The following is a 26,891-nucleotide window of genomic DNA, read 5'->3' as shown; positions in this document are numbered from 1 at the left end:
ACACCAGCATGGATTGCAAATAAGAATTTCTTTTTCTACTTAGAAAAGGAAGAGGAGGAGGAAGAAGTAGAGGAAGTTACTCAGGAGGAAAAGGAAAATGTTAAATTACATGCCCTGGTCTCTGTGTTTCAATTTATCATGAAACAAAGCTACATTTGTGCTCTGATAGCTATGATGGTAAGTACTAGCAACAAAAACAATGCAGTTGATTTTATGAAAGTGTCTCCTTGTTTTTCTGAAAGTCATCTCATTGGTTGGTTTTCAGCAAGTCTTTGTATCAGGCTTAAAAAATATCAAGATGGTGTCTGCATAATTTTGAGCTCATTTTGGGTTATTAATGGGTAATTCCTAGGCCTGTTGTGGACCTTTAAATAGGTCAACACGTTTCGAGGACTGGGAGCCCAGGCTTTGTTGTCTGTTGAATACCAGAAAACCACTGGGTCTCAGTTTTCTATTGATTCCCAAGCTCCTGCACAAGCAGGTTTGTCACATGTTTGCACCACTCAGAAATTTATATCTAAAATTAATGTATGTCATACTGATATAGAAAACTGTAAAAATATGGTTCCTAATTCAGGCAATGCATGCATCCAGAAAGGATCTGTAAAGCCTGGTTTCCTATATTGACACAGAAAGATGTCAAGGACAATGCAACTTTGTGCCAAGGCAGACTTTCATGTTGTTTTACTTATTACCCTCCTTTCTCTTTTTCATGCTGTTGCTTGTTTTTAAGCCTTCCTGTTGCAAATACTTTGGGCTGCATTGTGCCAAGGTTTTCACATAATGATTAAATGTCTTTCTATATTCCCAATGCAAGCTTTGCTTTTACTGTTTTGGAGAAGTTTCAACTATGATGAAATTAACCATAAAGCTTCTTGGCCCAATTTTGCATTAAGAACGGTAAAACAAATTACCTTGGCTCCCTCTCATTTGCATAAAGTTTCAAACTTTATTGGCTGTCTTTTAACAGAAAAAGTTTCCCCTGTAAATAAGGCAGGCTCCTTGTGCAAAATATGGATCTGGATTGTTGCAATCTGAGATATTAGCAAGTAGTTAATTATTTTCATATTGACACAGTAACTTTTTTCCTATTTTTTAAACTCATGTACTTCTATGATCTAAGGATCATAGAATGGTTTGGGTTGGAAGGGATCTTAAAAGTTATCTAGTTCCAACCTCCTGCCTTGGGCAGAGACACCTACCAGACCAGGTCTGCATTTCCCTTTTAATTAATTCCCAGGGTTATATCTTTTAATATAAAAGGAGACTATATATTTGAAGAACTTACTTGTAGTTTAATGCTAGCTTTTATCTTCATGACATATTCTGATTTTATGTGATCTAAAATAATTTATGACTTTATTTGTGGTGTGCTCTGGTGGAAATTCCATTTATGCTACAGCCAAAGACAGATCAGTGTCAGCTATTTTCTCATATGATGAGGGAGAAGCAGCTTATCAGTGTTTTTCACATACCCTTAAAAGACACAATTTCCTGGTGGGCTAAGCTAACCTGATAGAAATATTCTTAATGTTTAATAATTTTTTTAATGCTTTATTGACAGTTGCTACACAGTTATAGCAGAAGATATACAGCTAAATTTAGTCCTAAATCAATAACGCAGTGTAGATAAAAAACACTTAAACCCCCTAAATCCTTTTCTTCAGTGTATAATAGAGAAGTTTTTGAAAACAGAATTCTGAATGATGTAGAAAATGTTCTATAGTTGTGAGTATTCAGGTAATCTTCCACAGTACTGTAGACTAAATGTTCTTCAGGTTGGGTGGGTGCACACCATAGCTTTCCATTTTAAACTGATTCCACAAAAGCTAGAGCAGTATTGAGTTAATGCTGTTTTGTAATGCTGTCAAAGGCCTTCATTGCACTACGCACTGACTCTGTTTTGCCATTCCTACTCTGAATTCTTTGCTGCTGTTTTGCAAGAGAAAATTCTGTCTTCAAACTTTAATTTTTATTTTCTATCTCTTTTAGTTTGGTGTAATGAGAAGCAATGAGTCTGCTTACAAAGTGCAGCTAATGCATCAAGGGTTTGCCCTCAGAATCTACTTTCTGCAGGTTCTCCAAGGGGTTTATTTTAGCTGGTCTAGTGGTGATTAATATGGGTGAAAGTCTGATGAAAATGAAAATATGTGAATGAAGTGTAGCTGGAAATCTGCATCTGTGCTGTTCATGAATCCATCTGTGGACATTTTGTTCCTCTCTTTCCTCCTTCCATCAGGCATGGAGCATCACATATCACAGCTGGTTGACTTTTGTGTTACTGATCTGGTCTTGCACATTGTGGATGATTCGGGACCGAAGGAAATACGCCATGATCAGTTCACCATTCATGGTTTTTTATGGAAATTTACTGCTAATATTGCAGTATATATGGAGTATTGAGCTCAAGAATGATGAACTTCCTCAAGTATCTGGTTTTTTAAAAAGAAAGGAACCTGGGGAGCTGGCATCAAAGGTAAATGTAACAAACAGATGAGATTTATTTATGAAACCACAAAATATATTGTGATAAAAATATGGATCTCTTGACATTTCTTTAAGAGTGTATCCACAGTATTCAGCAGCAATTCTAAAGTAAAGGGTAAATCATTAGAAAGAGTGTTCAGAAAACTGCTTCTTGCATATTAAGCTAATACTAGAGCAAATAGTCCAGACACCTTTTAGGTTTTCATGATAATTCTGTAAAAAATACTTGGTGGATTGAAATAGCTCACTTGTTTGGTTTTATAAACTGGATTCAAAACCAGATGTGCTTCAATTCTCTAGATTAATACCCATGGGATGTCAGATCTGTCTGTGACTATGATGGCAACTGGAACTGTGTTGTCATTGCAATTACCAATACTACTCACTCCCTAATGGTTTGGCACAAGCAGCAGGACATAGCTGTGAGTGGCTGAGTTTTAATTCTTTATCCTTACACCTGAATCAGCACGAGTTGAAATCCATTTTAGGTTAGAATCAAGAGAATTTACTGAGGCCAGTGCATGATAGATTTTTTTCTTTAATGTCTTGAAAAAGCATTTCATTCTGCAATTTTTCTCTTGGAGAAGGAACTGAGTAAAAATAGGATTTTTTTTTCTGAGAGCACCCAAGAGGGGCATCTCAGGGAGTGCTTCTAGTTGGCACTGCTCCCCTTGTGCTAAGTGGATCACTTCCCTTGTGACTCCAATTACAATTTAAGTTGATTCTGTATGACATCTTCCTTGTTGGCAACACCTTTTGGACAACCATTTCTGGGTCTTTAATGCGTTTGAAAGTTAGTGAGTGCTGTATTATTTGTCTTGTAACAGTAGGGTTAGTTTGGTAAGAGGGATAAAGCTCAAGGGGTTCTGCAAGAGAAGTTTTACTATTTTTTTCAATGACTTCATAAATCTCTAAGGAATTTTAACTGTTTTAATACTTCATTCTCTTTGATATTATTTCTTATTGGCTATATCATCAAATATCTTGTCTAAAAACAGATGCTGTCAAGAAAAGAAGCTGGTGTGTGTATATGGTGATTTGGCCACATCCATAAAGCCATTATGTGTTTAATGGGGTTTTTTAAGCTGAATTAAATGTACTCCATAACTTTCACAAATCACACAATAGTTGAAGCCAAAAAAGACTTCTGGAGTTCATTGGTCCAGCTCTCAAGCACAGCCATCTTGATTGCCCAGGACCAAGCCTAGATGGTTTTTGAATATTCCTATGAGTGGAAACTCTTGTTACATCCTGAGGCAACCTGTGCCAGTGCTCAATTACCCTCACAGGAAAAAAAGTGTTTTCTGATGTTCAGAGGGAACCTCCCATGTTTCAGTTTGTGCCTATTGCCTCTGGTCCCATCACTGGGCACCACTGAAAAGAGTCTGGCTCCAACCTCTTCACACCTCCCTTTAGGTATTTATAGACATTGAATGAGATTCCTCCTGAGCTTTGTCTTTTACATAGGAGAGATTTTCCAGTCCCTTCATGGCCATTCAGCTGGACTCTCTCCTGTACACCCATCTCTCTTGTACTGGGGTGCCAGAACAGGACACAGCACTCAAATTGTGGCCTCACCTCACAGTGCTGAGTAGGGAAGAAGAATCACCTTCCTCAACCTGCTGTCAACACCTCCCAATGCAGCCATTAGCATTCTTTGTCATAAGGACACATTGCTGGCTTGCTCGTAACTTCTTATCCACCAGGATCTACAAACTGTTTCTGCCAAACTGCTCTCCAGCTGACTGGACCCCAACACCTAATGGTACATGAGCTGGTTCTTCTTCCCAGGAGCAGGACTTTGTACTTCACCTGGTTGAATGCCCTGATGTTCCTGTCAGCCCCTCTCTCCAGCCCCTCTCTCCTGCCTGTTGAGGTCCTGCTGGATGGCAGCATGACCCTCTGGTGGATCAGCCACTCCTCCCAGGTGTGTGTTATCAGTAAACTTGGTGAGGGTGCACTCTCCCCGTCATCTGGATTAAAAATGAGGATGTTGAACAAGTTCAGTACTGACCCCTGGGTTCAGTATTGACCCCTGGGGCACATTGCTAATCACTGATCTCCAAGTAGACTTTATGCCATTGGTCACCGCCCCCTGAGCTCAGCTGTTCAGTCAGTTTTCAGTTCAGCTCACTGTCTGCTCTTCCAGCCCACACTCCATCAGCTTCCCCCTGACCACCTTATGGGAGACAGGTTCTGCCTGGAGTCTAAGAGACAGTATCTGCTGCTCTCCTTTCATTTACCAGGTCAGTCATTTTATCATAAAAGTTTATCAACTTGGTCAAGCATGACTTCCCCTGAACAGATACACTCTGACTATTCCTGATGATTTTCTCATCCTTCATTTGCCTGGAAATGTTTTTCAGGATTAGCTCCTCCATCAGATTAGAATCACAAAATTCTTTGGGGTCAGCACCGACCATTCAAGTTCATCTAGTCCAATCTCCCTGCCATAGGCAGGGACATCTTTCACTAGATCAGGTTGCTCAAAGTTCCGTCCAGCCTGACCTCGGACACTTCCAATGATGGAGCATCCACAGCTTCTTGAAGCCTTTTCCAACATCGCCAGTATCACCCCCCCAGGGATTGAAGTAAGGTTGTCCAGGCTTGATCCTTCACCTTGAACTTCTTGAAGATAAGAGTGACATTTGCTTTCCTTCAGCAATTCTCCCATCTCCACATTTGATGAAAGGTCATTGAGAGTAACCTCTACTAGTGACACCAGCCAGCTCCTGGGCACATCCCATCAGGACCCCTGCACTTATGTATGCCCACTTTCTTTAAATGTTCCCTGATCCAAGCCAGTTCCACCAAAGGAAGACTCATCCTTGCTTCAGACTTTTCCGTGGTCTCCAGGAACTGTGTTTCCTTAAGGCCAGTCTTGCTAGCAAAGACTGAGGCACAGAAGGCATTTGGTACCTCAGCCTCTTCCATGCCCTGTGTCAGCAGTGGGCCGAGATTTTCTCTAGCCTTCCTTTTTCTGCTGAGGCATGTACAGAAACAAATCTTGTTGCTCCTGAAGTGCTGTGCCAGACTGAGTTTCAGGCCTTGACTTTTCTAACCATGTCTGTGCATGCATGGCCAGTCTCTGCATTCCTCCCAGATCACCTAGTCCATCCTCCATCCCCAGGCAGAGTCTATGCATTCCAGCTGTGTTGCTGTGCAAATCCCAACCTCACCTCTGCATCTTTCTGGCCTGTGCTTCTTAAAGAGCCTGTAGCTCTGTATTGCAAATATTTAAGGCATCACACCCTGTTTCTCTCATCCCAACAAGACCACAGCTCTGCACAGAGATCTCTAATTGCTTGGGTTTGTTCCCCATGCTGCAAGGCTCAAGTGTACAGGCACTTCAGAGGGGCACCTGTTTTCCTAGAAAGAATCTGGCAGGTTTCCCTGTAAGGCTGTGTTGAAGTAATTGCCCTGCTTATATACAAATGCTTGCAGTGACCCTCAATAAGCCCTGTTTTGCTGATTATGTATTTCCTTTTGTTCACTACACCCCTGGCACTCTTTGCTTGTCCATCAGTCTCTCTTTAGTGGTTTCTCTACTAGTAAATCTGTACCCCCCTTTATTCCTAATTTGAAGTCCTTTGAATAATGGTTGAATTTAAATGAAGACTGGATACTGTATTCTGCAGAAAGAAGAATTGAAGTGTACTGTAATACTTTCTGCATAAGTGTCTGCTTGTTATATGTGTTTCCTGGTCTGAAAGTGAGATAAAATCTATACTTTGAAAGGTGGCTAAAAGCATTTCTTTCATCTGCAACCCTTCAAGACTTTTCTAAGAGCCAGCTCTGGCTCTGGAAATGCCGAGTAGAACAAGGGAGTAAATGTGGTGGGAAGTCAGAGCTAATCACTGCAGAAGAAAGTCTGTGTTTTACAATATCAAAGGTTTGTGTAGCAAAAGCCAGAGCTCCAGTAGGTATCTGGGTAAACTGTGATGAGCCACACAGACTGACAATCTGCTGCCATGGCTCAGTGTTAACAGCAGTGTCAATAAAAAAAGCCATCTCCTGGGAACAATCCTTTTCCCCACATAGGTCCTGTGCTTTAGAAAAAAAAAGCCTTGTACTTTGCCTTTCCATTCTATTGTGTGTAAAGTATTTGGCTCTTACGTGCTTCCACTTTGAAATTTTGTTCTTCTAGTGATGTAGTGAAATGTCTCCTTCTGCAAAGGGAAATTAACAAAAACTTTGTAGAAAGCAAACATAAAATCAAGTGTGTGACAAGAGGTCGTTTTCTAAATTTTGTTCAACTCTTGGTATTGCAAGGTGTTGAATGTAGCTTTTTGCAACACACATAATTGCACTCTTCATTAAAGAGATCTGTTTATTTCTAAGGTATCCTGCTGTTACTGAATTAACGTCTCTTGAAGGTCTTAAAAGAATTAAGGGCTATCTCAACTCTTTTAACTGTTGCAAATGCAAGGCATATTTCATTGACTGGGTCTTCTGTAACTGTAAGACTTAGAAAAAAAATGGATTTTAAAATTAACTGTGTTTAAGCACCTGAAGTAACAAACCTCCTAAATCAAAATATTTATGATGTACAAAATCATAATAATAACAATACACTCTTGCATATGCTTCTTCCCTGACAAAAAGGAAAGAAGGGAACAAAAACACAACAAATGGGAATTATATCAATCAAGGCATAATAAGAAAATTCCTAAACTTATAGGACAGTAGTTAAAAACAGAATAAAACAGGGTTGCAATAGGTGCATATAAGTGAATACCTTTAAGAAATGAAAATGTGCAAATGAAGCAAAATTGTCTGTAATGCAGGATCTTTCCTAAATAACATAACTTGCCATAAGATGCGTTTTGACACCGGTGCCATCGCTGCCATTTTCTGAGAGACAGAGAAAACAAAGGCATGCAAAATTTGTGAAAACCTATGCTTGTATCAGTAGGACATAGGATATACAATTAGTCTGTTGGTTTTGTTTTGATTTTTGTTTGCAGATTCTTTTCACAATTACTTTCTGGCTACTGCTTAGGCAACACCTCACTGAACAGAAAGCGCTTCGGCTAAAAGAAGCTACTTTATCTGAGGTCAAAGTTGGAAGTGAAGAAAATGAAGAAAAAGGTAAAGCCAGATCCAATTTAGTCCTTCAGTCATGATAGAAGTTCCAGTTACTGCGTTTCTCTGATGCTGAAAGCAATTAGCATGTTATTAGCTAAGAAAGATATTACAAAATCTATGTGCAGCTATCTCTGAGCTATCGAAGTAAAACACTTTTAAACTTTGGAACTTCATATAAAATGTTCTTTACTGGAAGGTAATAAAATGACTCATTTCAGAAAGATCATGGAAATTTCAAATTATCAGTTTACTGCTGTGTTCCCAACTCAAACCAGGGGATTAATTGCCTTAAAGTTTAACCACAGGAGATGAGTTTACCTAGGAAAAGTTGCTAAATTCCTTGAAAGTTGTGTTGGTACATAAACTCTTTTACAGACACTGAAGTTAAACTACAAATCTCAGTAGGAAAAAAGCATATATTTTTTTTCAGTGCAGGGGCTCAAGCACACCTGAGAGCAAAGTTTACTTTCATAGATTCAGCTTACCTAATAACTCAGTGACCTGTTCTTTCTTTTGCTACTGGACACATGTGTCTCCAAACATTCCTTGCTATCTCTCTCTGGATCTTAAACTGAAAAAGTTCAGTGCACTGAAATGGTAGAAAGTGGGCCCTGCAAGCAGTGGTGTGGTTCTGTCTTTGATTAATTACAATCCTTGTCTCAATAAAACATCTGATCGGTGTCAAAGCTGTACTACAAGGATTTTCAAGGCAAGAGCCTGAGGAGGGGGATGGTGAGTGGGACAAAAGGAGTGGGCAAGCCTCTTCATGGTGAAGTTTCAATATTGCTCTCAATGGAAGGAAAAAAACCCTGTACTATGGTTCTGGCAAGCCCTGTTATCTAGGAACTTGCACATGTACTTGCTGCTGGGGGTCACTTACCCTGCTCTCCACATACTTCATAAGGTTAATAACTGGGGAATATTGACCTCTTCATAGGGCCAAAGCAGCTTTTCTTTTCTGGCCCAGGTGCAGCACAAAAACCTGCATAAATGGTAGTTTTTTTTGAAAAACAGCAGTGTTGGTGCAGCTTTTATATTTTTTAAGCTTCTTTGGGTTTATGTTAATGTTTTCCCTTGCTTGTGGTTTTTGAGGATAAACACAATATTATCTAAAGGATGAAACTCAAGACAAGAGGCTCAAACTTGAGATGAGAGTTTAAACTCGAGAGGTTTCTGGTGGTGCTGGTGGTCTCTTTGTTTTCCAATTAAAAAGGTTGCTTATTTGAGTGTATATGGAAAGTGTTTTGGCTGTTATCCATTATGCAACCCTTAAGCTCTAATTTTCCACTAAAGCTGCTGGCATTTCAGACAAAGCGAAGGTGGGTGTCTGGTAAGGATGTATAGCTATGTGCCCTATGGCTCCAGCAGCAGGTTTAAGTTCATATGAAGTTAAAACCCTTTTCCTTGCTCTGGAGGCATGCATGATTAGGAATTACAGTCTCTTGTGAATATTGAGTTTTAAGTTTCTGTGTTGTGTGCAGAGATTTTACTTTCCACCCATTTAAATTCTTACTAAAATCCCCAGAAGAGACAGGCCAAATGTGACTCTGTATTTGCAGAAGAGGAGTCGCAAGAGGGAGAAGTGTCAGAAGAACAGGAAGAGGAGAAGGAAGAGGAGGAGGAGGGAGAGGAGGAGGATGAACAGGATATTATGAAAGTCTTGGGGAAGCTGGTGATGGCTATGTTAATCAAGTACTGGATTTACGTCTGTGGGGGCATGTTCTTCTTTGTCAGCTTCGAGGGTACAATTGTCATGTACAAAATCATCTACATGGTGCTGTTCCTCTTCTGTGTGGCCCTCTACCAGGTAAGGGAGAACTGTGCTAACTGAATTTTATCCTTGAATAGATCTGTTTGTACTTTTAGCTTGGTAATAAAGTAGCTCCAAATAGAATTCATGAACAGTGAAGTTGTTCTTTAGTTAGATACAACAGAATAAGACCATTTGAAGGGATTAAGACTAATTTTCCTCTGGTTTTTGGTTATAGTGACAGGCAAAGTGCGCGTAAATTAGATACAATGCACAGCTCTGCCATACCACTTCACCATAAGCTTTGGAACCTTTGTGGAAAATTCTGAGTCTATGCACATTCTACATAGCCACCAGCTGGTCCACACTGCTTCCACCCCAATGAGCATGGAAGTCCCTCTCCTCCTGGACTTTCGTCACCTAATGGTGATGAAATTAGCTGGCTGAAGCTGTCCCTGACTTTGTGTCCGTGGCCCACATCTCATCAGACATTTTTGCACAAAAGTCTTTACTTCAATGCATTTGCATCAGGAGTAAAAACTAACTCAAAAATCTGTGCCTGACACTGGGTAATTATTGCTCACTTCAGACCGGCTGGGAAAAATAGTGTTCTTCATCCATGTTCAACAGTACAATGTAGTCAATATTTCTATCAGTGTCTTTGCCTTCAGCTTGTGTCAGCATCTTTAGTGTGTGATTTTCAGGTACACTATGAATGGTGGAGAAAGATTTTAAAGTACTTCTGGATGTCAGTGGTTGTATACACGATGTTGGTACTTATCTTCATCTACACATACCAGTTTGAGTCATTCCCTGGGTTGTGGAAGAACATGACAGGCTTGGATGAAAGGAAGTAAGTGGTTTTGATTAATTTTTTATTTGCATCTTTTATCTGAGTTCACTGTGATGGAAGGATCTAAGAGAAGTCTTCCTTCTTATGGGAGAAAAATGTCATGCAGCCATTCTCAGGCATAGCTGATTTTAGGCACTCAGTTATGAACCCATAGATTTATTGGTGTAACCATAGAAGGGAGCAAGACCAAGAAAGGAGCTCAGAGTTGTATTTTCTCCAGTTGGCTGCTTAGGCCTTTGGATTGCTTCTGTTCTCAGTACAGTGCCAATACTTCTCTTCACCACTTTGACCACAGGAACCAGATCCAGGGAAAGATTAAGGGTAGATCTTTAGGAGTAGGTGAACCTGCTCTCCAGCTAATAAGGAGGACTGGGATTCTTCATCCTTGTGATGAGTTGGGCATTTCTCAGGAGGAGCTTACACTGGAAAGTATAAGCTATAAAAGTGGATCTCCAGTCAGAGAAAACCCATCTGATTCAAGACATCTGTGGCAGGGTTTGTTCATTTGACTGTACCTCTCTACATTACTGCATTACACTGCATTACATTACATTGTAAAACTTGCTTGTTTGGGAGAATTTTAGAAACCAAAACCATGCAAAAATACCATCTACTGATTTTCTACTGCAAATAATTTGTAGAAATGTCTCATGGAAAGAATATTTTGTGTGAAAAGATGCCTTAGTGGAATACTTTTTTTTTTCCAGACTAGAGGACCTTGGCTTAAAACAGTTTTCTGTGGCTGATCTATTCACACGCATCTTTATCCCCACCTCCTTCCTACTGGTGTGTATCTTACACCTTCACTATTTCCATGATCGGTTTCTGCAGATCACTGATTTGAAAGCTGTAACCAGCAAACAGGACAACACTATTTACAGGTAAAGAAGCAAAGTAAATGGAGCTATTGATTATCTGTATGGAAATGCTGTTTCTGACTATCTTGTAATGCTCACTTTTCAGTAGATGTTATTTGCCTTTGCTATGACTTCCTGGCTTAAAAAGAAAGTGCACAGTATCCAGCACCCCACTACAACCAAAGTATCTGTCTCTCCCCGTTTTCCCCCACATACTGAACTTTTTCATTTTAAGATACATTTTCAAAGGTATTAATGGCATTTATATATTTATTTAATTGGCTTTGACCTTTACTGGAAGTTAGGTGCTTAATTACTGTGTGTGCCCTTTTGTATGTGTGTTCCTGTCAGTAATAAGAAATACAGCTTTTATTTTGGGCCACTTATTTTTTTTCAACATCCATTTTGAGATCCACATGAAGATTTGGATATCTGTGGAAAACACCACATTTGCATTGAACAGTTAGGCCTTTTTGTAAAGTTGAACTTCAGAAATGGAAAAATTCTGAATTTGTTGTTACTTTGCATAGGGCTGACCCTTGGCTATGCTAGAGATTTGGTGATTTCATCCAGACACTCACTAGCATTTTTTCATTAATGTGGGACATTGCTTTTCCAGTGTTCAATTCTTACATATTTTCCTGTGTAAATACCAGTCTGGCCTAGAATCCTCAGCCAGGAGTATGAGAGAGAGACATGGTTTTGTAGTACATAGTGTTATAGTATGCAATGACAATTTCTTTGAAGAAAGCAATTAATTTAGACCCCACTTTAAGAATGTTCACCTGTCTAGTGGTAGATGTATCTCAGCTGCACTTGTATGAACGGGGACTAGCTGCATAACACCACATAGACCACAGGGAATAATGCCACAGGGAAGAATGCCAATTACTTAACAGGGAATTATGTTCTAGGTTAGACAAGATTTTAAAAGCATTTCAGATATTTTTCATACATTCAATTTGATATGAAGCTACTTCACAGTGTATGGTACAAGTTTGTGCCACGAGAATAAGCTCCAGTTTTATGGAATGCTTCCAGTTTCTGTGTTTAAATAATTGCTAAGACCAGAACTGATCAAACTTGATAAAATTTAGATGTGGGGGAATTAAACTTTACTTTATAATGTCTGTCTCTGTAATAACTCTCCTGTTGCTCTTCTTGAACTGCTAAATGTGATGGTAGATTCAAGGGTGCTTTTATAATGGCCTGTGAGCAAACTTCCCTTGCCCATAGTGGACTTTTGTGTAGCAGTAGGTACATGTTAAGAGCTCGAAATTGGCCAAGTCCTGAAAACAGAGCCCAGATACATGTCCAAGCTGAAATGGCTGCTCCTGGGCTGAGGCATTTGGGGGATGCTTTACAGTTTGCAGTAGCTGCACAAGCTCTCTGGCAGCCCAACGTATGCACTTGTGCTGTGTAACAAAGGAAGTTGCCACCTCCCTTCTAGTGTGATCCAAGAGACACAGAATAAAAAAAAAAAGACCCTGAGGCCCTCGTAGGATTTTGATGGGTTCACTTTGCCTGTGCAACCGCTACTTGAAAATCTGTCCATGACACATGAAAGATTCAAGAATATTATACAGCTTTCCAAATGGTGGCATGAAGAGAATCATGTGACTAAAGTCACTTTATTCCCAAAGGATGGAACTGCTGATGGTGAAGAACAAAATGTTTTAATGCATTGTGAGCAAATATTTTTTCCAGAAATAAATAGCCTTGAGATATCATGCTGAAAGTGGACGTTTATTGTCGTACCAAGCTTTTTATTAAAGTCACAGATGAAGAGGATCATGTGATAGCATCAGCTTTTTTATCTTGGCATTAGAATGCTATTTTTTGAGTCTAAATGGGTACTAGACTGTATGAAGCAGTCACATAAGTAACTAAATATTTTTAACTGTTAAATGTGTCACATGTGCTACATTTGCCATTTTGCAGTATTTTCAAAATCACAAATATCACATATCTCCTTTGTTCCTCCTGAGAAGCTTTAATTATTATGACCAATACCCAAATCAGAACAGTTTTCTTGGTTTGTACTCCTACTAACACTGCCTGGCATATGAAAACCCAGCTCTTTTCTTCCCTTGATGCAATAAATCACTATTGAGCATCAGCTGACTTTTATATTTCAAAGCTTCACGATGAGAGCACAGCTGACATTTTTATTGGTGGTGCATAAAGCTGGATAATAACTAACACAACAACCATCTTCAGCTTAACAGTAATGCTAGCAATAAGTTGCAGGGACAATTAAAACAGATTCAAGGTTCATATGTATGTGCAGTTTTCTCTCAAAGCTACTAAAAATTAATTTTCCTTTTTGCTTTGAAGACACTAGCATTCACTTAACAAATGCTTTATCTTTTTGAACTGCTTTTATGCTGCGCCTTTGGCAACAAAAAAATTTAAATAAAGAAACAGAACCTTAATTTTGGGTAACAAGACACAACTCAGTCCTTTTAATAGTAAACGTCATAAAATAATCACAGCAGCTGAGAGCTGGTCACGAAAGCAATAAAGAAAGCACGTCCAGTTACTCCATCTGCCTTTGAGGTCTGATTACAGTGCTACAGTTGTGTGTAACTGAACAGTCCTGTTGAAATTGCTAAGAATGTTCATTTATTAAAATGCAGCTTCTCAGGAGCAAAATTGGCAGAGTGAGTTGAGGAGTAAGGGTCTGCCAGCTGCAAAAAGAGGACACAGAAACTGGCACATTGGAACTGGCAGAGTGAGGCACTTCACACTATTTATAAAGGTGTCAGAACTGAGTGTCACAGTTTTACATCTGCAAGAGAAATAAAAATTCTCTGATTAGGACTTTCCAAACACGTTTCCTTGCTGTACCATGAATTATGTGATGGCAGAGATAAAGGTGGTGAGGTAGATAATTTCTCTGACATGATGCTCTGCCATAATTATCTTTACATCTTTTTTAAAAAAGGAAGAAAATATTGTTTTAAATAATGGTATTCTAAGGCTTACTTAAAATAAAGCAGTAAAGGCTGTTCTCCCATTTTGAGGGCTATGAAAATTATCTGTAGTTCTGACTGAAGTTGCATAGGATCTAAATGTCTGAGTTGCATTTATAAGCTTCCTAGACTTTTCACTGCATGGTGTATGTTAAAATTTCAGAGTGTGCATTGTTATGACAATGTGTCATAGCACATTGGTGGACAGGAAAGTGCGTTCATTCCTATTTAACAGCTTTCTTTTCTCTCTCTAATTCATTTCCCATTTTCATCTTGTGCTTTCTTCTCCCACCTCATAGCCATGCCAAAGTCAATGGCCGTGTATATCTAATAATTAATAGGTGGGTACTTCAATTCTTCCTTTCCTTTAAAACCTATATACCTTATTTTTTTGGTTACTTCTTAGCTGCCTTAAAGCAAAGTATGTTCTTGCTGCGCAGTACTGTGAAATAAGCAGGGAGATAGCATTGTTCAGGTGCTGCAGTTTCCTAAAGCTGATGAAGCAGTTAATACACCTCTTCTGCATATTTATACATTGTGAGTTTCTTCTCCCAGCTGAGAATTCTCCTAAACTTTGCCCATGCCTCAATGCAGGAATAATTGGTGCTATTTGTAATTGGCTGCAGACAATAGATTTGGTTGAGGAGGCTCGTTTGTCTACCCTTTGTTTGTGCATGGAAAGATGCATGCCTGCATGCGCCTGTGTACACACAGACACACAAACACAGAGACACACATCCCTGTCTTTCTCCAAGCATGTCAGAATGAGAATTTGAGGGCCTGTTCAGTTAAATATGTGGTATTTACTCATGAGTTTCTACAGACTGAACTTTCAGAGTTGGAAAGGGAACACCGAACCCACTGCATGCTAGGGCTGTTAATTCACCGGCTGTGTTGGGGGCTGCAGGATCCAAACTAGAAAAACTGCCATCATGATCATCCCTTTATAAATGGCATCTTGAAAACTCTGTAAATTAAATTCCTTTCAAAATACTTGACTGGAATAAATGTGATCTATTTTTAAGTCATCTCTGAGAAAAGAAGGATTTCTGAGTTGTTGTCATGACTGGATGTAAACAGAAAAACCAAGATGCATTGTTTAGATTTTTGTGACTACCTTCTCTAACAAGAAGTCAATTTATGAGTCATGTTCATGCTCCTTCTTCAAATGTCATCACATGGTTTAGGTCACTGTTCCTAAAAGTTCAGCAGAGCTGGAATTCTGGTCTACAGAAGCCTGTGTTTAAGGGAGTGGTGAGGGCAAGCACCTTGGCTAAGGCAGGCAAGCTGGTTGCCAAGGGGCACGGCCAGGAGGCAAAGCTGGGCTCTCACGTATGGGCAGTCGTGAACCAAGTGTTGAGGGTGAGGATCAGATCTGGAATTGGCAAGAGGGTCAGCCACAGCCTGGTGAGGCCCCAGCGAGTCCAAGGAGATAAGCCAGGTGAGCAGTGAAGGCAGGGTGTCAGTCTGCATGTCAGGCTCAGGCTCAGGGAGGCAGGGGAGCAGGCACAGACACAACATAGCAGGGGAGGCCTCAGCACGGACACAGCACCCAATGAAAGGAGAGGGACCTCTGCACTGAGGCTTCCTGGCCTGTACAAATGCCCCAACAGGGCTTGGATTCAAGCAGCATATCCCCTTGAAGCCCTGTAAAGGCACTCAAAGTCCTGCCAGTGGAGGTACGGCGCTGTGTGCTCAGTTTGAGTCTTGGAGACCAAATATTCGGGACATGGGTCCCTAGTGTTCTGCAGAGCAGAAAGCTTTCTGTTCTTAAGGCTTTGCATGAAAGATACTTGAGAACTTCTTTTAGCCAGAAAGTTTCAATTAATTTATAAATGACAACAAATTATCAAAGACAAAAGATGCTTAATTATGCATTCAATTAATTAATCTTCTGCTCTAGTAAATTGCAAATAGGTGAAAGTACTAGGAATCCAGCAAGGCACGTGTATGGTTTCAGCACCACAGAAATTGCTTCGTTGCCAAAAACTAGATCTGTTGGTATACTTCTCATTGTTGATATCCTATTTAATAAACCTGAGAGTAAGAAATTGCTCTCAGCTAAAAGCAGTAGTGGCTGTACCTTCAAAGCTTGTTGCCTGCATTATTATTTAGTTATTTCTCTCCCTTAGTATCAGACACAATGCCTTTATGTTATTTGGGGTAATTTCCCACTAGTATGTGGCTTCCAACAATGAAATCATATCTCACTAGCTATGAAGATATATAGGGTAGCTTGTATTAAAAATTCTAAACTCATGAAGTTTTTATTTCTTAATACCTCAGTGTTGCTGGTTACAATATAATGTGATCTGGTAGTGAAAAAAAAAAAAAAAAGGAAAAGCAATCCTGGCAATACATAAGGAAGTTTTGGAAGAAAGATTCCAAATAGACTAACTTTCCAAATAGTGGGCAGGGCATTTTATATATCCTTGGATCTCCTAAGCACATGATCCAATGCTCAAGCCTACTGATGCCAATAAAACTAAGCCTACTGGAAACCAAACTCATACTGAGGCTTTATCAGGTATAGGTATTATATGTACCGATCTTTATAACCCCGTTTGCCTCCTGAATGCCCAGAACATGAATGGGAATTATATGAATAAGAGAAAGATGGGTCCACTCATACCAAATCCTATAGAGTTACTGTGTTTCTGTCCAATTTACACTGAGGTAAGTCATGAAGTCCTTGATTTACATCAGTGTGAATAGATTTTTTTCATTATAAAAGTCACTTGGGAAGATACCTCATAAAAATCAGTACAATTGCATATATATAAAACCTGTCTGATTATATGGTTACTTCCATTTCAGGGTGCATTGCCTTTTAAATGAGCACTGGTGGTTTATAGTAACTAGGGATCTCTATAACATTTGAACTGAACAGAAAATTCATTCTCTCTTCTTTATACATGACCCTCTATTGGTACTTTATTAGAGTTTTAGGTAAATATAAGTTAGTTATGTCATTTTAGGGAACACTGATGTTTAGTAACTTTATAGAGATTTTAATATCCTTTTTAGTGTATATGCTAGCTGATCTGTGATTTAGATATGAAAATAATCAAAGAGTCCCAAAAGAGATGATTGGTAGCAGCAAACATGGTTTTGTAAGGGCAAATCATGCCTAACAAATTTGGTGACCTGCTATGATAAGGGTACAGCATGAATAGGGGCAGAGGAACTGACTTTGTCTGCCTGGACTTATACAAAGTGTTTGACACCATCCCGTATGATATCCTTCTCTCCACGTTGGAGACACATGGACCACTTGGTGGATGAAGAACTGGCTGCATGGCCACATGCAGAGTTGGTCAATGGCTCATTGTTCATGAGACCAGTGACAAGTAGTGTCTCTCAACACCAGCACTGGGGCTGAATCTGTTCAAAATTTTTGTTGGTGACATGGACAGTGGGATCGAGGGCACCCTCAGCAAGTTTGCTGAGGACACCAGGCTGTGTGGTGCTGTCAGCGCACTGGAGGGATGGGATGGCATCCAGAGGGACCTTGACACGCTCAGGAGGTGGAGCCATGCAAATCTCAGGAGGTTCAACAAAGCAAAGTGCAGGGTCCTACACCTTGGTCACAGCAACACCTACGGGATGGACAGAGACACACATGACGGACAGTAGCCCTGAGGAGATGCACTTGGGTGGGGTGGGTGATGGACAACTCACCACGAGCCAGTGGCATGCACTCACAGCCCAGAAATGCTGGGCTGCATCCAAAAGAGCATTGTGAGCAGGTCAAAGGAGGTGATTCTGCCCCTCTACTCTGCTCTGGTGAGATCTCACCTGGAGTGCTGCCTCCTGCTCTGGAGTCTCCAACATAAGAAGGCCTGGAACTGTTGGAGCAAGTCCAGAGTAGAGGCACAAAGTTGATAAGAGGACTAGAGCACCTCCCTTATAAAGACAGGCTGAGAAAGTTGGGGCTGTTCAGCCTAGTGAAGAAGAAATTGCTGGAGATGTCACAGCAGCTTTCCAGTTTCTGAAGGGGGCCTACAGGGAATCTAGAGAGGGACTTTTCATCAGGAATCGTAATGACAGGAGAAGGAGTAATGGGTACAAATAGAAAGAAGAGATATTTAAGTTAGATATTAGGAAGAAATTCGTTACTGTTGAGTGGTGAAACACTGGAACAGGTTATCCAGGGAGGTTGTGGATGCCCCAGTCCTGGCAGTGTTCAAGGCCAGGCTGGATGGGACTCTGAGCAACCTGGTCTGCTGGGAGGTATCACTGCCCATGGTAGTGGATACTTTAAGGTCCCTTCCCACCTAAACTATTTTGTGATTCTGTTTTCAGTAGCCAAAGCTACTGAATAAATTCTTGAGTATAAGATTTTTTTCAGGTTATTAGACACTCAGGTTCATTACCCAACCCATGATGAGGAATTTTAGACATGAGTATGGCTAAAGCCTGATTAAACTTTATTGCTTGATATTTTTTGGTGTTTGAATATCTTGTTAAACTTCTAATTTTAAAACACCTTTTCTGCTTTCTGACAATTGACATGGTATTTCTACTTCAGGATTGTTTAGTCAGATTTCTGTAGTTTTTCCTGCCTTTGAGACTCCAAAGTTTCCATCTTGAAGAAATTGCAGCTCCCAAACGATTGAAAAATAATTCTGCTTGTTTGAATTTCTCATTATCTGCCTAGTCTATTCTCTTAATTTTTAATGATCAAGAAAAAAAATATTTTTAGTTTCTTTAACTGTAAAAATCCTAAAATTGGCAGAATTTCCTGTCTAAATGGTTATAGGCCAGAATTTCACTCAATAAAAAAATAAATCCCTGAGATGGTACTATGGCATTTTAGAACAGCCTTACAGGTGCTTGAAAGTATGCTGAGTGTGGTAATTTCAATAGCATAACCAAACATTTAATGACCTAATCATACACTTGCCAAAGGTAGAATTCATTGCAAGGAGTCATATTCAAAAGGAAACTGAGTTTTCTGCAGCTATGGGAGGTGAGTCCCAACAGCACAGTTTTGGGAGAAAAAAGAAAACCATAAGAAAATATTTATCTTCTCTAGTAAAGAAAATATATATACTGAATAATCTCAGGGGGAAAAAAGTCATCATGGCACTAGAGAAATATTGTTTCTGTGTTAAATCGGTCGTATCCCAGTTTTGGTAGTGTGAAGCTTACTGATGGATTTAGATGGAGACTATTATAAATTGAAGAAAAATTCTCTGTGAGATGTGGCAAAGAGAGAGAGAATGAATGGCACTATCAAAGACAGATATTATAAAAATCTTTTGAAGGTGCAACCATGGAATTCTTGCTTTTGTTTGTTCCCAAAATTGTAGCTGGAAGAAAAATTGCAAATTCCTTGGCTTTCCAGGTGCATCTTTTAATTGGAGGAAGGTGGAAATGCATTTACAGTGATAGGTCAGATACTTGTGATGGCTCAGCTGCATTACTCAGAGCATGGTACAGCGCTGACCACGTTTAGCACCGGTGTGAATAGGTTGCCCCCTTTCCATCTGTGCTGCAAATCCATGTTTCTTTATAGAAGCACCCCGTGAATGTCATGATGGCATGCTCTTGGCATCAGAAAGCTTCTGCAGATGGAGTAGGAGAATGCTTTATGACTTGTGATGTAGCATGACGTATTTGTCAATGACCTTCTTCTGTAACCCCTCTGTTCTCATCTCCCTTTTTCTTTCTGTTCCAATTACTTTGAGCAGCCTCAAGAAAAAAATACCAAACCACCAAAATGAGTAAGTCCCCTGTGAAGTCATGAAATGTTTCCTCTTAATGTCATTTCATGCTTCTACATCTTAAACTCTGACTATTTTCTCCAGTGGGGAAAATGTCAAGTTTAAGTGTCAATACCACTCATTACTAACCATTAGTATCTGAGTGAGAAGTAGTTACTAATACATTCCAACAACTCAATTTTCAGTGTGTGTTTGGAGAAAGTACCAGAATCATTAACTGTTCTACTTCTAAGGCATTTTCCATGAACAGTTAATTATTTTCTAATCAAACAGTTTGAAAAAGACTGCAATGTCATTACTACTCAGTTTGCTGACATGCTACTCTTTACCTACAGACTGGTGCACCAAGATGGAAGCCTGCCTGACATAACTATGATGAATCTAACAGCCAGCAGAGAAAAGGAAGAGGATAAAATGCTGGAAGAGGCTGGTGAGAAAAGAATGGAAGAGCCAGAGGGGGAGGGAGGGAAAGGGAGGGTCAAAAAAGGAAAAGAAGAAGAGAAGGAGGATGAGGATAAAGAAGATGATGATGATGATGATGATGATGACAATGAAGACAATGAATCAGAGGAAGAAGAAACTACAGGTAAGCTCTACAGAATGCAAAGTTTTCTTTCCTCAGTCTTAATTAATAGTGTCAGTAGGTGGTTTGTTATTGGTCATCCCTGTTAACTTCAATCACCAGGTTTTCCTTCTAGTTTCACATGCAGCCTGTGTCAAAGAGCCTGAACTGAGCAGATGGCTACTTGTCAATTATTCAACAGGCTACAGGCTCTTCTTGGGAAAAATTGTACTGTAGGATGCTGAGAAGAAGAAACCAACAGAAATCTAGTGCCCATTTCTTCTGGGTGGTCTAGGTTAGATTATTTGAAGGCTTCCCCAAATCCTAAGTACTTCTTTAGAGTGAAATCTCCTTACAACAAAGAAAATACTACCCATACATATTTAATACCTGATACTGCATGCTTTCAAGGCACCTGTCCCCAGAAGTCCCAATGGCTTTACTTCATTATTTATGTGCACATTAGTGTCATATTTTTCACTCCTGAATATGGAACATGTCATTGATGCCAGATGAACATAAAAAAAGCTTAAGGGCAGACGTGGGTATGGCTTATACTATCATCCTTGATATTGTTAATATGAACTTCTAATAGGAATTATTGCCATAACTCTGTTTATAATAGGAGCCAAAAGTGAATCTAGGAAAGAGCACTAAACACTCAAGGAAGATGTATACTTTGGAAAGGGCCTTACTACAAATTTAGTTACTCATGACAATGATCAGAGGACTGTGACACCTAAATAGGGAGAGGATCTTTGTCAAGACAAAATGGCAGCACATCAGGCTTAGCAGCCTTAGGGAATCAGGGAATCATTCTTAAGATCATTGAGTCCAATCATTAACCCAGCCCTGCCATATTCACCACCAAACCATATCCCTGAATGCCACACCTATAAATCTTTTAAATGCCTCCAGGGATGGTGACTCCACCACTTCCCTGGACAGTCTGTTCCAGTGCCTGAACCTCAGCTGAAACAACTTACCTTTCTTGGCTGGAACAGCTGTCATCATAGAGGTGGTCATGGGCCATGGAAACCTTTATTGGCCAGCTTTCATACTGTCTGTGAGGGGGTCTGCTGCACTCCAGCCATTCCAGCTCTTGTTGGAAGGGCTTTGGGAAAGAGACCAGCTGGTGGACATTACTCTGTGCAGTGACTCATGCAAGCAGGAAAGTGGGGAGCTGCAGCTGGTGTTGTTTGGAATAGCACAAGGGGATCCATCTTTAAGCTGCACATGGCATTTATTTCTACTGGGGTTATACCATTTTTATACAGCCATGTGGCCAGGGCTTTGACATTAAACACATTCATGTGTACAGACTTCACTACAGAGCATTATACAGTCTTTCAGTGGATGTAGTCAGGCCTGTATTTTATTCCCTTATGTGTGTGTGTGTTGCTTGGCCATAGTAGACAAAGCACCTTATCTGCCTGGTCCACTTAAATAGCACTGTCTGGATACATCTTGCATGATGCAACACTGCAAATGAAAACAAATGCAATGAAAGAATGAGTGAGAACATCTAACTCTGTAAAGACTTCTCTTAAATACTCTCATTGTGCTTATAAAAAACACATGTAGGATTAGAGTTCTGTAGCTTAATTAATTTCTCAAGTTTAATTACGTGCTTACAGAATCACATCACTCAGCATTTTTATTAGGATTTTCGAAGTTGTGTTTGGAGAAAAAACACAAAGGGAAAAAATGGAATTTAGTTGTGAGGTGTTCCAGAAGTCTGCTTTTTCACACAAATGTGCATGTGTTCTTCACACAAATATGCATGAGTAACCAACTTGGTGTGCTTTACATATAAAGTAAAGTGATAATTTGAAATAATTTCATAAAGAAGGTGGTAACTCCTTTGCATTTTTACCAGCTTAGACAGGGATGTGCTTTGGTATCACTTGCAAATGTTTCCATCTGATATAAAGAATGTTCTCACAGCATGCAAAATCCCTCCTAATCTCCAAAATGCTTCTGAAACCCTGAATACAGTGTGAAAACTCTATACTAATATGTACCAGCCAGATGAAACAGTTTTACAGCCAGCCCACAAGCAAAGTCCTCACTTAGAGAGCACTGTTCAGCAAACGTATTGTCATGCACACTCACATGTAACAGGTGATGCCACAAGCTTGCTCACTGGAGTACTATTTGGGAGGATGGCTTTTTTAGTCAAACACCCCTGTGAAGGGACACTTTCACCCAACTTCATTATCTCCACTTGATAAAGCTTTTTCAACAGAGGGAAGTATTTGGCTGGGCTACAGTTTGCCTTTCTTGATTAAGATGTCCTGCGAAGGCACTGGTCGCAGTCTTAAGAGGCTGTGCTGTTTTCAAGGCAGTTTAGATAGTTCTGACATCTGAAGATGTCTACAGTAAAATTGTCTCAACCCTTGTGACAGGAATCCAAGTCCTAGTGTGCATGGATTTCTTCCAATCTGGCTGAAAAGCTTTCTAAGTAGTAGTAGTAGTAGTAGTAGTAGTCTGCTTTCTGAAAATAGACTGGGTCCATAGCTTCCAAGCATCAAAAAAATTTTTATTTTTCTGAGCTGGAAAAGGACCAGGGCTGGAATTAGTTCCTGAGTGAGATCTCTAAGCTTAGGTCCAAAAATACTGGAGGACAAGAGTCCAAAAAGAGCTCTGATGAGAGGAATAAAAGCAAAATTGGCAAGGGAAGCCACCACTGCTGCTTTTGAAGTGCAGAATCCTTCCAGGGAATGTGGAACAGAAGGGAAAGCACCCCAGCTAAGTGGGCTTCAACCCCACTTTTAGTTAGTTAACTACTGAGCTGTGCCTTTATCTTCCATCTTATCTTACTCTAAGGCTTAGAAGAGAAGCAGAAAGATTATTGTTGTCTAGTGGAGTATTCCATTTCACAGAGACCTTCTGGTTTTGTCCTTACAATGCTTCTGCTTGAACATCCCTGCAGACTTGAGGAACAAGTGGCATCTGGTGATTGACCGCCTTACAGTGCTGTTTTTGAAATTCCTGGAGTATTTTCACAAGATGCAAGTCTTTGTGTGGTGGCTGTTGGAGCTGCACATCATCAAAATTGTTTCCTCTTACATCATCTGGGTCACAGTGAAAGAGGCAAGTAAACACCCACTGTAAAACTCTTGCACATCATGTCAGTATCTGCCATGGGGTTGCAGGTGTAGGGAGAGGGCTTCCTCCTGTCAGACCTCACTGAAACTATGGGATCCAGCTGGGTTTGCTCACTTGCTGGGAACCTGCTTTGACATCTTCCACATTCTCCCTGTTTCAAGAATCTCAGCCTGCACCTTTTCTCCAGGTGTTAAAATTTTATTAGTCCAATTCTTTGGATTTAATAGACATAATCCCTCTCCTGCTCAAACTGTCTGTGGGCGCCATCCAAGAGTGGAAGGTAAAGGCAGAAAAATTGCTTAAACTTGGTCTGGTGCTTAAGAAACAAGAATGTGGAACTCTGCCTGGAGAAAAAGGGAACAACATTTTCAGCTGTGCTTTTGGTGTGGGCAGTGTGAGTTCTCTATGTGACATAGTCATTTCTGGAACAGGTAGTAAGACAGGATTCACTAAAAACAAAATGATATCACTCCTCTCACTTTTTTTTTGTGGGGGAGAAGTCAAGAGGATGAAGGTCAGTTGCACAGACACATGGATCTGTGCCTTCTCTTTGTTTCATGAGTACTAAAGCAGCAGAAGCTGCGTGTGCTTCATTATATTTCACATCTGTTGATAAGGAAGATATGGAGTTTTGTGGCTCTAATAGTATTAATATTATGTAGGTGGTAAATATCTTCCTAAACCAACCCAACTGTAAAGTTCTTCCTTCTTCACTCTACTACTTTGTGTCTGTGCTACTGTGGGTATTGTTGTAATTTATTTTTTCAGTATTTTCCTCAAAATTTCTGCATGACCCTTTCTTTTGAATATTTTTTTTTTTACCTGCTGAGGAAAAGGTAAAACTTTCTCAGTTCTTTTGTTCCTCCATGTAATTTCTGTACTGTTTTTGTGCTTTCAGGTGTCTCTGCTTAACTTTGTGTTTTTAATTGCCTGGGCTCTTGCTTTGCCATATGCTCAGTTTCGCCCACTGGCATCAAGTATCTGCACTGTTTGGACATGTGTAATTATTGTCTGCAAAATGTTGTATCAGCTCACATCTATTGATCCCAAGGACTTCTCCAGAAACTGTACATTGGTGAGTACAAATGCACATTAAAATGTTTGACTGCTGTCTACTTCAGTGAAGGAGAACAACAGGAAGCATATCAACTACAAAAATAACAGTTCACCTGATGTATTATTGTTGATTATCATGCCGTTCCCAAGCACTCTTAAAGTCCTGTTTTATAACGGTTGCATTTTCTCTTTAGCCAGGAGAGAATGAAACTAAAGTCAATTTAGAAGAACTGAAAACCTCAGTGCTCTACAGTGGACCAGTTGATCCTTCGGAGTGGGTTGGACTGAGAAAGTCTAGTCCCCTTCTTGTGTACTTAAGGGTAACTTCTTTGTTGTCTGTATTCAGATATCTTCTTATTTGTGATGAAAGCAGCACTGTCTTTGAAATAAATAATCTGCCACACACACAAAAAAAATGTCATGCAAACCATTGATAATAGGGAAGTACACAGGGAAAGAGGCAACAGAAAACCACATCTGTTGCACAGAACATTTCCAGAAGGGATCCAGTAGCAATTAAGTTATTCTTTCATGTAGAATTATCACTTTTGGACTCTGCCATCTGTTAAAAGCTCTTTAAGAAATGTGATATTTAAGTAATTAAGAGATACATGGCTTTCAGGTGTCAAAGGACTGATGGGTCTAATTGGAGTAATTGCCCTGAATGACAGTGTGTGCTAGAAGTTAATTTTTCTAAGTGCTTATTCCTTAGCCACAGTTTAGAAAATATAATGAGTTAAGAGAATCATTCATTCAAACATTAGTAAATGGATGTCTTTTGTTTTTCTTCTTGGTTTTGGTTGATGCCTGTGAGCAATGTTATTATTCCTGTCTTGGTTAAAAAACTTTACTTACAGTGAAAATGTGCCAAGTTCTGGGAAAAACCATATCTGTTATTAATTTAAAGCATCTCCAACGTTGTATATACACAGTTTAAGGCTGACAGAAAATATAAAAATCCCAGTGGCACCTGTTTCAGGAGATTCTTGTCTCAAATATTTCTCAAAGAACAGAGATCTAGAGTTTGCCATTTCTGCTTCAGTTATGACTTCCTTGAGGGACTTTCTCTGACCTGGTCTTTTTCACCAGCTTTTGGAGTTAGTTAGTACCTCTCTTCTATTTAGCATAGGACAGATCTCCCTCCAGAAATAAATAAAAAATCAATCCATAGCCACCCTTGACTGCATCCTAGTCAATCTGGCTTTGGGACAGAAGGAGCTGTGCCTGAGAGAAGACTGACAGATAGACTGTTCATGTGAAAGAGTGCCTAGGTTAAATTTGCTCTACCCAACATCCTTGTTTTGGAAAGTTAGTGCTTGACAGCTAAACCTCTGCAGATGATTTTTGTGCATGTTTGTGTCTTCTATCTCCTGCAAAACAAAATCTGATACCTTAAGACAATCTATGAAATATGAGAGGGCACGTTGATGACATTTTCCTTCCCTTCATTTCCACAACTAGTTTTTACTATAGTATTTTTTAATTGATGTCTTTATATGTGTCTTCTGGTTGTCTGTATGATTCTTCAAAATCCAAGAATTGGATTGAAACCTTAATTTGTTTCAATCATAGTAGCTGGGAATAGGTGCCAGTGCATTTTGGAGTGCAGAAGTCCTCAGTGATAACATAAATTTGAGTATTAATGGATTTATACTTACCACAAAATTTTATAGCTTCTTGTGTCTTTGGCTTTCATTTAAAGTTCTCCTGATTGTGTCTCCCATAGAATAACTTACTGATGCTGGCTATTCTGGCCTTTGAAGTTACAATCTACCGTCACCAAGAATACTACAGATGTCGAAACAACCTCACCGCACCTGTGACTAAAACCATTTTCCATGATATTACAAGAGCGCATCTGGATGATGGACTTGTAAACTGTGTCAAGTATTTCATAAACTACTTCTTCTACAAGTTTGGTTTGGAGGTAAATATGCATTGCTTTTCTTTAGATTAACATTCCAAACCTTTTGAATGTGTTATTCTTGAAAAGTAGCTTGGGTTGTGTTTGACATGTAGAGGCTTATTAGTCATCATTAAGTTTAGTCATCTTTGTTCCCTTACCTTGTCTGTTTGTTCATGTGCACATGAAACATACTTTCAAAGAATCTTTCCATAAATAATGATTTTTCACAATTTTCTATGCCTATCTTAAGGAGGCAACTTCGAGAGTAATGCATCCTAAATTCATGATGCTCTTGACCTATCTGTTAAACATTACCACCACTATGATCAATGGAGTAAACTTTTCATAGCCATCTGAGGATTAGGAATGAATGAAAATTTTAAAAGCCCAGCAAGTTATTTCCTTTGGGAAGTAATTTTAAATCATTCTAATCTGGGCAGAGAGAAAGCAAAATAGCATAGTGTGCTGAATAAATGAAGTTTTCACAAAGTTTCAAAACATGTTTCATGGAACTGAG

The 26,891-nt window shown here is 39.6% G+C and overlaps 1 protein-coding gene across 1 annotated transcript in view; it reads left to right on the top strand.

Moving 5' to 3' along the window:
* Positions 1 to 26,891, top strand: part of PIEZO2 (piezo type mechanosensitive ion channel component 2) — a gene marked incomplete at both ends in the record, with an annotated part of 285,393 nt that overhangs the window by 196,139 nt on the left and 62,363 nt on the right. Inside the window, 14 exons of the mRNA XM_084204434.1 lie at positions 44 to 177; positions 2,240 to 2,476; positions 7,455 to 7,578; positions 9,135 to 9,382; positions 10,030 to 10,178; positions 10,886 to 11,059; positions 14,310 to 14,351; positions 15,198 to 15,451; positions 17,427 to 17,671; positions 20,013 to 20,169; positions 23,237 to 23,397; positions 24,311 to 24,487; positions 24,663 to 24,788; positions 26,195 to 26,395. Of these exons, the coding sequence (XP_084060560.1) occupies positions 44 to 177; positions 2,240 to 2,476; positions 7,455 to 7,578; positions 9,135 to 9,382; positions 10,030 to 10,178; positions 10,886 to 11,059; positions 14,310 to 14,351; positions 15,198 to 15,451; positions 17,427 to 17,671; positions 20,013 to 20,169; positions 23,237 to 23,397; positions 24,311 to 24,487; positions 24,663 to 24,788; positions 26,195 to 26,395 (2,429 nt within the window). The remainder of the gene's footprint in view (positions 1 to 43; positions 178 to 2,239; positions 2,477 to 7,454; positions 7,579 to 9,134; positions 9,383 to 10,029; positions 10,179 to 10,885; positions 11,060 to 14,309; positions 14,352 to 15,197; positions 15,452 to 17,426; positions 17,672 to 20,012; positions 20,170 to 23,236; positions 23,398 to 24,310; positions 24,488 to 24,662; positions 24,789 to 26,194; positions 26,396 to 26,891) is intronic.

The sequence above is a fragment of the Fringilla coelebs genome, assembly GCF_963513975.1.
Source record: "Fringilla coelebs genome assembly, chromosome: 1".
Lineage (NCBI taxonomy): Eukaryota > Metazoa > Chordata > Aves > Passeriformes > Fringillidae > Fringilla > Fringilla coelebs.
This window is presented reverse-complemented; position numbering and strand designations above follow the sequence as displayed.